General features: G+C 42.6%; 2 protein-coding genes across 2 annotated transcripts; both read right to left on the bottom strand.

The window, feature by feature from the left end:
• Positions 1-694: 694 nt before the first annotated feature.
• Positions 695-1,689, bottom strand: LOC123157495 (proteasome subunit alpha type-4-1). Its single transcript, XM_044575791.1, has one exon. The coding sequence runs from the start codon at positions 1,581-1,583 to the stop codon at positions 831-833; it is 753 nt and encodes a 250-aa protein (XP_044431726.1). The 5' UTR covers positions 1,584-1,689; the 3' UTR covers positions 695-830.
• Positions 1,690-3,390: 1,701 nt separating this feature from the next.
• On the bottom strand, positions 3,391-10,709 carry LOC123157029 (probable LRR receptor-like serine/threonine-protein kinase At1g56140). The gene is made up of 17 exons (XM_044575251.1): positions 10,329-10,709; positions 10,080-10,242; positions 9,910-9,981; positions 9,303-9,374; positions 8,982-9,053; positions 8,766-8,837; positions 8,605-8,676; positions 8,363-8,434; positions 8,208-8,279; positions 7,588-7,656; positions 6,808-6,873; positions 5,920-5,988; positions 5,791-5,835; positions 4,921-4,982; positions 4,311-4,678; positions 4,014-4,200; positions 3,391-3,919 (listed from the first exon to the last, which is right to left on the bottom strand). The coding sequence occupies exons 1-17, from the start codon at positions 10,438-10,440 to the stop codon at positions 3,729-3,731; spliced, it is 1,836 nt and encodes a 611-aa protein (XP_044431186.1). The 5' UTR covers positions 10,441-10,709; the 3' UTR covers positions 3,391-3,728.
• Positions 10,710-11,269: the final 560 nt, after the last annotated feature.

Below are 11,269 nucleotides of genomic sequence, written 5' to 3'. Positions count from 1 at the left end.
TCTAGAACTGACAGACTGCATAGCAGCATGTTATGCTCCCAAGTTGTTCAACAGAACACAACTAACTAATCAGTACACAAGAGCAATCAAGAAAAACCCGGTGCAAGGTAAGTACAGGATAAACGTGCAATGGGGCCATGGGGAGCTACCCAAAAAACTTAGCAAGATATGGTCATCGTGGAGAAGTCATCAAAATCGGCTAAAGATCATGTCTTATTGTATAAGTAGCTAATTCTTCAAGGAACAAAGTAAAGGCGGCATAAACAGTTGGTAGCATACAATGCTTCTACTATTTCCATTGTCTTGCTCTAACATGATCATTGTTGTTGGCTATGATAACCTAGACATAGAGCAACAAGAAAACATGTGACCACCAAGATTCCAACCTACAATCTTATATGATGTTTTATGCAATCATACATAATTACCAACTTCTCCATGGGGCAAACTAGATGGTGCATAGGAGTATTGAACCTATCCAAGGCGCTAAACTTTATAAACACAGGCCCAAGCACCAGAACCTCCTTACAATTTGGGCTTGCTTACTGGACACACTTGATGAGAACATGGTCAAACACATAGGTTTCACTGCAGTTTTCTATAAGCGCATTCTTCCATATCCCCTAGTCACAATAACAATCAAGCATGGGCACAAGGATCACAATTTTCACCTAACATAAGGCAATCCATCAGATAAAGAAAATATCAAGCATGTTCAACATAAAATTAAAATGCATAATTGTCAAATAGTCTGGCTTAAAACAACAGAAACATAACTGATTAAGCGGTCTAAGAGCAGTAGGCATCACAAGCCACAGCAAACCAGCACATCAGGCCTCAGGCGCGGGCTGCGTGAGCCCAGCCTTGGCAAGCAGCTTCCCCATGGCGTCAGGGGAGCACACCTGGTACTGCACCTCCCCAGTGCTGGGCTGCACGAAGACCTCGGCCAGCTCCAGCTTATCCGCAGTCAAACTAGTGGAATCCATGGTCTTGCTGAGGACCTTGAGGGCAAGGGCGACGGCCTCCTCGCGGGTCATGCCGTCCTTGTAGTCCTGCTTGAGCATGGACTGGGCGGCCTGGCTGTTGGCCCCGACGGCGGCGGCCTTCCAGCCGCCGTAGTTGCCGGAGGGGTCGCTCATGTAGAGCTGGAAGCCGTGGTTCTTGTCCCACCCGGCGAAGAGGAAGGAGACGCCGAAGGGGCGGAGGCCCCCGAACTGGGTGTAGCCCTGCTTGGTGTCGCAGAGGGACTGGACGAGCTGCTCGACGGGGATGGGCTCCTGGTAGGAGAGCGCGTAGCGCTGGGCGTGGAGGCGGGCGGTGTTGATGAGGATGTTGGCGTCGGACATGATCCCGGCGACGGCGCAGGCGAGGTGGGAGTCGATCTTGTACATCTTCTCGGCGGATCGGGAGGACTGGAGCAGCTTGGAGGTGACCTTCTTCTCGCCGACGAGGACGACGCCGTCGGCCGCCAGGATCCCGAGCGCCGACCCGGCGTTCCCGATCGCCTCCATCGCGTACTCCACCTGGTACAGCCGGCCCTCCGGCGAGAAGATCGTGGTGCGGCTGTCGTAGCGGCGAGACATCTCGGCGGCGGGGAGATCGGCGGCGGCGAGGGAGGGATTCCGAGGGTTCGGGTGGGGGATTTGGGGGAAGTGAGGAGGGAGGAAGCAGAGTCGGGGGGAAGGTTAACGAGGGATCTACTTGTAAGGCAAGTAAAGAGGAGGGCTGTGGTTTGGGTTTTGTTTTAAGTTTGAGGGTGGAAACGAAAAGGAAGTCTGCAGGAAGCAAAATCGGACAAAGAGGCGAGAGGCTCAAATATGTTAAAGTGGTTTGATGCAAAATCATCTCTAATTCTAAAAATTCGAGCTAAATGCTGTCAAGAAATTAAAGTTTATTTGTTTTATCTGAGAACTAAGGAAAAAGCCTATTTAGTTCTGCCATGGTGATTTGACCTACATTTGCAGTAAAAAGTTGAAGAACGCAAAGGGTGGCAATTTCTTCAGAAAGACATGGCAACTTATGAAAAGGAAAAGAAAATGCTGCAAAGAAAGAAGGATTTGCCATCTTCCATACCAAGTAAACTTGACTAAAAAAAATTCAATTGCCACCCTTCCCAGCCGACATTCACCAGATAACAATGCCAAAGTTCCATAGCCAAAAAAAAAAAACAATGCCAAAGTTGAAATGAATACCGGTGTCCAAATATCGCAGTGTGATAATCATAATACAAAATCCAGTTTTGTTAAGTCTCAATTGACTGAGACTTCGCTATGTCTCAGTCCATGATATATTCCTTTGACCTTGCATTAAGATTCGTACAAAAAATAATTATTTTCAGTTTTCCCTTTTTTTTCTTCTTATATGCCATGTCACTTGAGTGAGACTTGGTTAAATCTATGTCGACCAAGATCTAGCCACACCCTACAAAATCACTAGTTACTCGATGGAACACTTCAATGCAAAAAAAAACATCATTACAAGATTTTATTGGAATATGGAAACAGGCAAAGCATAGGACTAGTTTTGTGTCTTGCTTAGGAAGACGGGACGGCGGCGGCTCCCCGAAGATGAAATAAGGTTCTCCCCGCCTAGCCCCGTCTCGATGGTGTGTCTAGCATCATCGGTGGGCGTGTGGAGGAATGTCTCTGGCGGATCTATCCTTGGTGGTTTTGCTCGGATACAATCGTAGTTCGTCTATGTTCATGTGTTTTGAGGTTAGATTCTTCCGATTTACGCTACTCTTCATCAGCAGCGATTGTTGTTCTGCTGCGCTGATCCTATAGGGCCTTAACATGACAATTTCCTGACTGTCTACCACAAGTTTTGCTCGGCTCCTCCGAGGGAGGGGCAATGATGGTCGTGCAGCTTTGGCTCGCTTCATTGCTTGTAGTCGCCGTTAGGTGATCTATGGATCTGGATGTAATTTTTATTATTTCTGATGTTTGTTGTACTACCATGATTGAAGACGAATAGATTGGAAGTTTTCTCAAAAAAAAAAAAGGCAAAGCATAGGACTGAGATGCCAGAGCATGGTAAATACCATAGGAAGTGATGGCATCGAAATAGCAATGATAGAAGTTATCTAGTTGCACCACAAGGAGAAACCAATCTATATCCTTTAAAACTCAGTGAAAGCCATAGCTGTCAAAAGAAGAAAATTTTCAAGGGCCCTGTAGGATAAAAATCCATAGAAAATTCAAATGTGACGTTCCTTTGATACAAATATCCTCCGCGGGGAAAGAAATCAATGGATAGTAATCCTACACCGATATTATAGGTATTTGGATTAATTAAATGGGGCCTGCATGTCTGGCCTGCAAGAGTTTCACAGGAAACAGTTCAATCAAGCAGGTACAAGAACTCATTCAACATGACAGCACCACATGGAAATAAGTTTGAACGAACAAATAAAGAATGAAGATGACTAGAGTGGTTCTTACAAGTTACTCCCTCCGTAAAGTAATATAAGGCCGTTTAGATCACTACTTTAGTGATCTAAACGCTCTTATATTACTTTACAGAGGAAGTACAAGCGATGGTTGGAAAACAAAACAAAGCTACAGCCCTAAAATCCTGACCGAGAACCGAACTGTACACTAGTGATGTTCTCCTCTTCATGCTACGCGCTATGTTTTCCTGTACAGGCGTCCACGTCCCCCACCCAATCTCGGCAAAGATATGATACAGTACATAGGCTAATTCACATGCTATGCACAACTGAACTCCCCTCATGCATTTGGATGCTTTACCAGTGCAACCCATTTCCACCAAAGGTAAACGACGGACGAAGAGATCACCGCCGCAGCTATACACAGAGCTGCAATGCCTGCAACCACTCCTCTTCGCTTGTCATCATTACTTGGCGCAGACACTGGCCGTGCTGGTGGGGGGCTGTTGTTCGGACTTTCGGGGCGAAAAACTGCACAAAATTGAGCATTTCATCCTTGTCAGTCAATGCTTTTCCCATAAATAGAAATGGTATGTGCGCCGTGCAGTATATGAACTGTAATTACCTCTTATTGCTGATACCAGAGGCCCATAAGCTCCTTCATATGGAATACAGCATGTGCCTCGTCCATTCCAATGCAGATGTATCTTAAGTACCGAGTTAACCACTGTCACTTCGTAAGTTATGTTTGTGGGTCTTCTGAACCCCCCTGCTTCCTTAGTAATGTCGAAATCTGTCTTGATATTTCGATCCTGCAGTTAATCAGACAATTTCATTTTCGCTCATCTAAACTGAGTGTGTCAAAAACTTAAATGTTTGTTTGCTTTGTGATTTTGCAAAGAGGGAGAAGGAGACATCAAACCTGAATATCAATGTTAAATAGGCGCTTTCCTGGCTTTTCAATAACTATCTCTGCGAAGAAGAGTTGAACTGTGTATTTCCCATTAGACAAACCAACTATATAGTACCACAAAGCACTTCTTGATGTCCTTGCTGTTTGATACAGTTCAGGCATGTCTGTTCCCAGAATAACTTGACTTGTATTTACAAAACGAGGAGACTCACGAAAAGGATCAGAACCCACATGACTAACTACCCATTGCATGCTAGTATTAACATGAAAACCTGCTGCTCCAAGGTCAGTGGTGTCATCGTCAAATCTAATTGGCAATGGATCTGAATAAATTGTTTGCTTGCCGCCACAGTTTACAGCAAAGGAGGTTATAGCATCTGCATTTATGATCAGATGAGGGAGGCGTTAGTATTTTTCTTGGATTGTGGAATACATGTTAAGTGACGAGATATAAGTGCAACATCAGAAGAATTAACAAGTTTTAAATTAATAACTCTAGGAACACCATAATATGTATACCAATGTAGTGACTGCAGCATTATTAATTGAGTATTAGAAGTCTAATGACAAAGAAAGTCGTGTTCAAAATATCCAACAGTGAAGATTTTTGATGACTTACTAGCATAATATTTTCTGTTGCATTCTTTCATGTGGAGACAGTTGAGGAGAGTGAGGTTTTCACTGCACATTAATAATTATAAAATGTCAGGATGAGAATATGAAGCAGAAAGACGCTACAAGAAAAAAGGATCCAAATACAATTCTACTAAAATTACAAGTTGTGGCGGTCTACAGAAGTACCAAAGGCCACCATCAATGCTAACATTTCTTTTCGGCATTCCGCTTGTTGAAGATTTCCTGAACTTTTTACCTTTACTACTCCCTCTGTCCCATAATATAAGAACGTTTTTGACACTACGTGTAGTGTCAAAAACGTTCTTATATTATGGGACGGAGGGAGTATATTGCAGGCTATTCTCTGAAATGCAAAGATAGGCCTACTTGTGACAAATTTCTAATGCATATGTAGGCCCTGGCCCTTTGCTTGTAAAGAAGGAAAACTTGCTACCACTTTGGTCTCCTCTTTCATGCACTTCCATTCCCCAACATATTCGATTGTTTCTCTAAAGTGCATCAAGAGAAAAGAGCAATAATAGCCTTACAGGAGCGGCATGGTTATATTGTTATGCATTGTTGGGGTTGACAAACAAAGGAATGCTGATCAGAACAGATTAGGCTATGAAAAAGAAAATGTTTATCGATCAATGGCGTTAGATAAGTATGCTCATTTAACAAATGTGTCATGTGTAACTTATCAATCTTTGAAAACAGGCAGCAAGGGAAGATTCACATTGAAGATTGTCCAATAATCACATCTACAAACTTATAAAAATGAAAATTGGCAAACCAGTAACAATGAAGCTGTCACTTGTTTGATCAACATTATCAAAGCATGTCCACTAAAGTCATGACAAAAAATGTTGATTACCTGTTAATCGCTCTGCTTGTATCAATTGCAGTCCCAATATAATTTCTACATGGAAGGCCACAAAAAATAAGTCTGATTGCTAACTTAGCCATTAGAATTATGTAACGAGTAAAATTAAGAAATACATACACTGACAACTTGCGATCAGTCGGATTGTTAGGAAGGAGTCCATTAATAAAAGGATTATAGGAAATATCCCTGGAGAGTTTACACGAAAGTCAGGAGAGCTACATAGGTGTAAAACAGGCTGGCACTGCAGAAAAGAATTATAGGCTGATCTTGAAGAATTAGAATCACAGAATATGACACAACAGAGCCAAAAGAGAGCAAACAACAAAACTTTAATCCCAATTGTCGAACAGTGGCTGTTGGTACATCTAAAGCATGAACGAACATCACATTACTTCGTAGTTGAAATGCATCGAAGGGAAGTATACATTATGTTCATAAAGTTGCATATTACAGGGGATAATCTCATTATCTTAACCAAAGAGGTCATCACAACAACTAGCAACCCCTCATCCCTTCAACCAAACACAAAATTGGTATCCCTAACCACCTCTCATCCTATCAAGTTCCAACCAAGCCAAAAATTGGCTCATCAAACCCACCCAACCAAACAGTAAAAATGGCCCCAACCATGTGGATGTGGATACCATCAAGGCATCAACCCACCCACCTCTGCCCTCAAACCAAACACACCCTTAAGAGTCACTACAAAATACTCCCTCAGTTCGAAAATGTAAGCGGTTCTAGATTTGTCCTAAGTCAAATTTCTTTTAAGTTTGACCAATTCTATAGGAAGATATACCAACGTCTACAATATCAAATTGTCAAATTGAAGGAAGTTTGAATTAGGACAACCTCAAATCGCTTACATTTTGGAATGTAGTACAAACTAAAATGGTACCCTAGTAAAGCTTAGTTTGACAGTCCTAGTAAGTGACAGCCCATGAGGCATCTTGGATGTCAGCACAAAAGTCTTCGTCAACCAGTGCAAATGCAGAGCATACTTACAAAGCAAGTGATGGCTGAATAAATTCAGCAGGCAGATGTCCACTAAAGTCATTGTCACCCGCGTACCTAGAAGGATGAAAATTCACTTTATCAATGAAATAAAAATGGTACATGCTGATGGCATAAACTAGGAAAAGGTAAATACAAGAACAATAAGATTATAGATGAATCTGAACCAACAATAGGGTTCATCCAAGCATAGTTTATTATTGACTAATTAAGTAATATCACCATAAAGATAGCCCACTTAAAGGTGTGTTCTTATCACTTGACCTTACATGAAAAAAAAAGTGAATCAGATATCAAAATATTTATGCTGGGTAAGATAACGACGGGAAAACCATGCCAAAATCCAAGTCAGGAAGTCGTCTAGGAGGAGATTGAGATAGCAAAGGTACAACGCAAGACAACTTCTATGACCTATCTTGGACAAATACTTTATTAGGGAGGAGCCATGAAGATAATATGTCAGTTTAAAGGTGAGCAAGTATATGTCTTGGGATGAGACAGTAGATTGATCCTTTCGCTTAAATTTCATCAACTTGGCCAGACTTTATAGCCAGCTTGCATTTGGGAAACGATCCACTAAAAAAATTGAATCTGCAGCTTAACCATAAGCCTAACAACTTTTGGGGATAACTTGGTAACGATGATAACATTAGGAGATCTTATCTCCTAACTGCTGTATGGCTGAGCCTCTAAGCTGACAGGATAGAGCATTGGCAATGGTAAAACCACGTTCCCACATGACACAAAGACTGCAAGTCTGTAACAACTTACAGGTATCTTGAACTCTTATACGGAAGCAGTAGTTGTAATTGGCCTGATAGATTGTTTGACCTCAAATCTCTGAAAATAAAAGGCATACACACACTTCATAAATAATGCTAACTATGAAATACCAGCACAATGTAGAAAAAACCTTACGGATTGTATTCTCAACAACGATACAGAGATCTATTTCATGGCATAGCTTGCACTATGAATTTAATAGCAAAGCTAAAACATGATGAAATGGAAGTGACTGTATAGTGGATTGAATATTTTAATACTTCCAGGTCTTCCATTGCACTGAGAAGAAGAAAATGTCCAAACTCGTTAAACTGAAACATGTATTAGCATCCAATTTAAATTTTTGGCGTAACTTGTCGACTACCATTGCAAGGTTAGAAGATGCGAAAGGTATGCACACAAATTGTTCATAGTGTTTCCTTTTAGAAATTAATAGCCATTTGAGATGCATGACACACTACAGAGCACATTTACACAATACCAAGAACAGTAGCATCCTATTAAAGGACAAATGTGTTAAAGACTGCCTCAAATTACGAATTTGTATTACTATGGAGAGTAACTAAGCAAAAGCATTATCTTGAATGCAGAAGTTTTAGAAAACCCACAGGTATGTTAGATTGGGTAAAGTTGGGGGAGTACTAGGGAACTGGCCAACGATCCCACATTTTCTCAGAGATCTGCTTAACACAAAAAACTGTAGTAAGTAATTATACTACTCAGGAAACTAAAATACAGTTCAGTACTACAGTTGCAGACATACAATATCGAAAGATTTGCTGAATCTGGTATGAAATCAATAGTAGAATTCGCACCATCAAGATCACCAAGCATCCTGTAAGGAAATACCTGTTAAAGGTAGCACTATAAAGTATTTATTAGATCAGATTTGTGTGGTTTAGTTGTCAGTAACTTTCCAGATTAGAGTACCACAGCAATAAACAAACTGAGGACAGTGCTATTTTTTTTTCATACTTAATAAAAGAAATCATTAGAGTGACTTACAGATATTTCAGATTGATCAAATTAGAGAATTGTTTTGGAATAGGTCCTTGAAGTTTCATCCCATATATTCTCCTAGAAAGACAAGTGTATTAGTGTTCCATGAATGCAAAGAAAGAAGAAGCTTTTACTAATGAAACAAACGAAGTACTACTTATGCATACAAGTCCGTGAGATTGGTAAAGTTCGCAATAAAGTCTGGAAATAGCCCTTCAATGTAGTTATCAAACATCCACCTGCATAAGCAATTGGAAGATCATGTAATCCTTCTTTCCAACAAGATGGTATGTAATCTATTACTCTCCAAATTGATTTAGTCAGAATTGAATAGCTTTTTACTTAGGATAAGAGTAAGTAAAAGGAAAATGATGCATACTTACAGGGATTGAAGATTCCTTAAAGGTGAAGATTCATTAGGAAAAGGTCCACTTAGTTGGTTGTTGTTGAAGTGCCTAGCTAAGTGAAAAGCATTGAATCAGCTATGAGAATATTAGATGTCCTAGACGTTTTGAAATCAAAACAATACGAGTACTGACACTGTGACAAGAGTCTGGAGTATGACTACATTCGCTGCATAACACGTAGTAACCATGCACTCTCAACTCACATATTTCTTTACGACAAATACATAAATATTTACCTAATGAGGTTCTAAAAATACAATCTCGATTGTAAGGGGAACAAAAAGGTTTTCTAATCACCATGTTTCCAGTTTGGAGAGATTGGCAACTTCTGGAGGTATTGCGCCGCTTAAATTGTTATTGCTCAAATCCCTACAAAATGAAATGATAAGTGACTATCAGTCAACATTAAGAATCCTTGTTCTCACTCAACAAGTATAACATATTTTGTAGTATTAACAATGAGGAGCTCGAATAAGAAAAAAACACACTAGTTATTCCAAATAGATAGAGCACTTTTAACAAACACATGGAATCACTGATTCTATATCTAATCCTTTTAGTAATCACTATGTCTTAAATCGTTATGCTGCAGCAACAGGCTGCTGAGTGCTGAATCATGAGTAATAACTATAAACGAGTACTGCCTTCAGTTCTTAGAGGCTGGAGATCAGTCACACATATTTTTGAGACGTTTACATGTGACTTTTCAAGTATCGGCAGTAAAAGTTCAAAAGTTTGATTACAGTGTGTCAGAATAACAAGTATTCCAGAACAAAAGCAAGTAATATAATACCCATTTGTGCAACCTAATACCGCGTTGTCCTACTTATAGTAGGCTGCTTAATTCTCGCATTTCCTAGTGTGAGCAGTTTGCACAGTAACAGACATCAATGCCATGACTCACAGAGAGACCAGCTCCGTCAAGTTGAAGAGCTCTGGCGGGATCTCGGTCAGATTCCAGTATCCGGTGACGTTCCTGCATAATCCAGAGCCCAGCCGTCAACCCACAAGCAAAGGCACCGGAAAACCGAAAAGACAGAGGCCTCGGGCGAGCGAGGAAGACGGAGCACGAACAGGTGCGTGATGCGGCACACGGGCGAGCCGTCGCAGCTGCAGCCGACGGACGCGTTCTGCGCGAAGGACTCGATCCAGTCCCGCGTCCCGCACGGGTCCCCCGGGTTCACCGTCGGGCCGTACCGGAGACCCCACCGCTGGAACACCGCGAGCAGGGCGGCCGCTGCGAGAGGAGGAGGGCACGGAGAGAGATCTGTGAGGCCGCGGGCATTTCACTGCCTTCCAATTCGGTAAGGAGAGCAGATTTACCGTCGGAGGCGTCGGTGGACTGCTGCAGGAACGGGGGGAAAGGCTGGCCGGGCTGGGCGGCGGCGACGGCGAGGCCGGCGAGCGCGAGGAGGAGGGGGAGGAGCGGAGCCATGGGCGTGGGGAGGTGGGGGTTGACTTGGGGCGGAGGATGGGTGGGAGCATTGGGGAGGGAGGGAGGCCCTCCCTTGGGGTTTTGGGGCGTGGGTTTGACCTCGCGCCGTTGCGCGGGTCTGGGGAGCACGAGCGGCCGCGGAGACGAGGTCGCGGACGGCCGGGTCTCGGGAGGGGGGCTGGCTACCTACCTCGATCGGGGGTCGGACTCCGGCCGGCCGGCGGCGGCGCTGGTCTGAGTTTTGTGCTTTGAGCAACGCCTGTAAAACGAGCCGGAAATGGTAATGGAAAACGCGTTTTGTTGGGTAAGCATTTTAGTCGGGTTTTTATTTTTATTTTTTTGGCGTGAAAGGGCAAGCGTTTTACTCGTTCGCCAGCTAGTCAAACTTTTGGTCCAAAATAGTCTATGGGCCGTCTTTGATTGGCAAGGATTGTTGCATGTGCCCAAAAGAACAGTGTGAAAACGCAGTAATTTAAAAAATTATTAGATTTTGATTTTTAAAAAAAAATTTGATCTATCCATCTTCATAGGTAGTACAACGAACACTAGAAAAATAAAAATTACATCCGTAAATCATCCAGCGACAACTACAAGCACTGAAGCGAGCGAAGGCACGCCGCTGTCATCGCCCCTCCCTTGCCGGAGCAAACAAATCATGTTATAGTAGACAGTCAGGAAGTCGTTGTGCTAAGGCCCCATAGAACCAACGCACCAGAACAACAATCGCCGCCGATGAAGAGTGTAGATCAGAATGATCCACAACCTGAAGATACAAGAACATAGACGAATAACGAACAGATCCGAGCAAAATCCACCAATTCACCGGCGA

The sequence above is a fragment of the Triticum aestivum genome, chromosome 7B (genome assembly GCF_018294505.1).
Source record: "Triticum aestivum cultivar Chinese Spring chromosome 7B, IWGSC CS RefSeq v2.1, whole genome shotgun sequence".
Taxonomy (NCBI): domain Eukaryota; kingdom Viridiplantae; phylum Streptophyta; class Magnoliopsida; order Poales; family Poaceae; genus Triticum; species Triticum aestivum.
Note: the sequence above shows the minus strand (reverse complement) of the source record. Positions and strands in the feature narration are given on the sequence as shown.

What these genes read in the sequence shown, in the direction of transcription:
- LOC123157495 (XM_044575791.1), bottom strand. Translation starts at nt 1,583, where the DNA reads ATGTCTCGCCGCTACGACAGCCGCACCACGATCTTCTCGCCGGAGGGC.
- LOC123157029 (XM_044575251.1), bottom strand. Translation starts at nt 10,440, where the DNA reads ATGGCTCCGCTCCTCCCCCTCCTCCTCGCGCTCGCCGGCCTCGCCGTC. An exon ending in TTGACGGAGCTGGTCTCTCT is followed by an intron (nt 9,375 to 9,909) that starts GTGAGTCATGGC and finishes TTCATTTTGTAG; the next exon opens with GGATTTGAGCAATAACAATT. An exon ending in TTAAGGAATCTTCAATCCCT is followed by an intron (nt 8,838 to 8,981) that starts GTAAGTATGCAT and finishes TTGCTTATGCAG; the next exon opens with GTGGATGTTTGATAACTACA.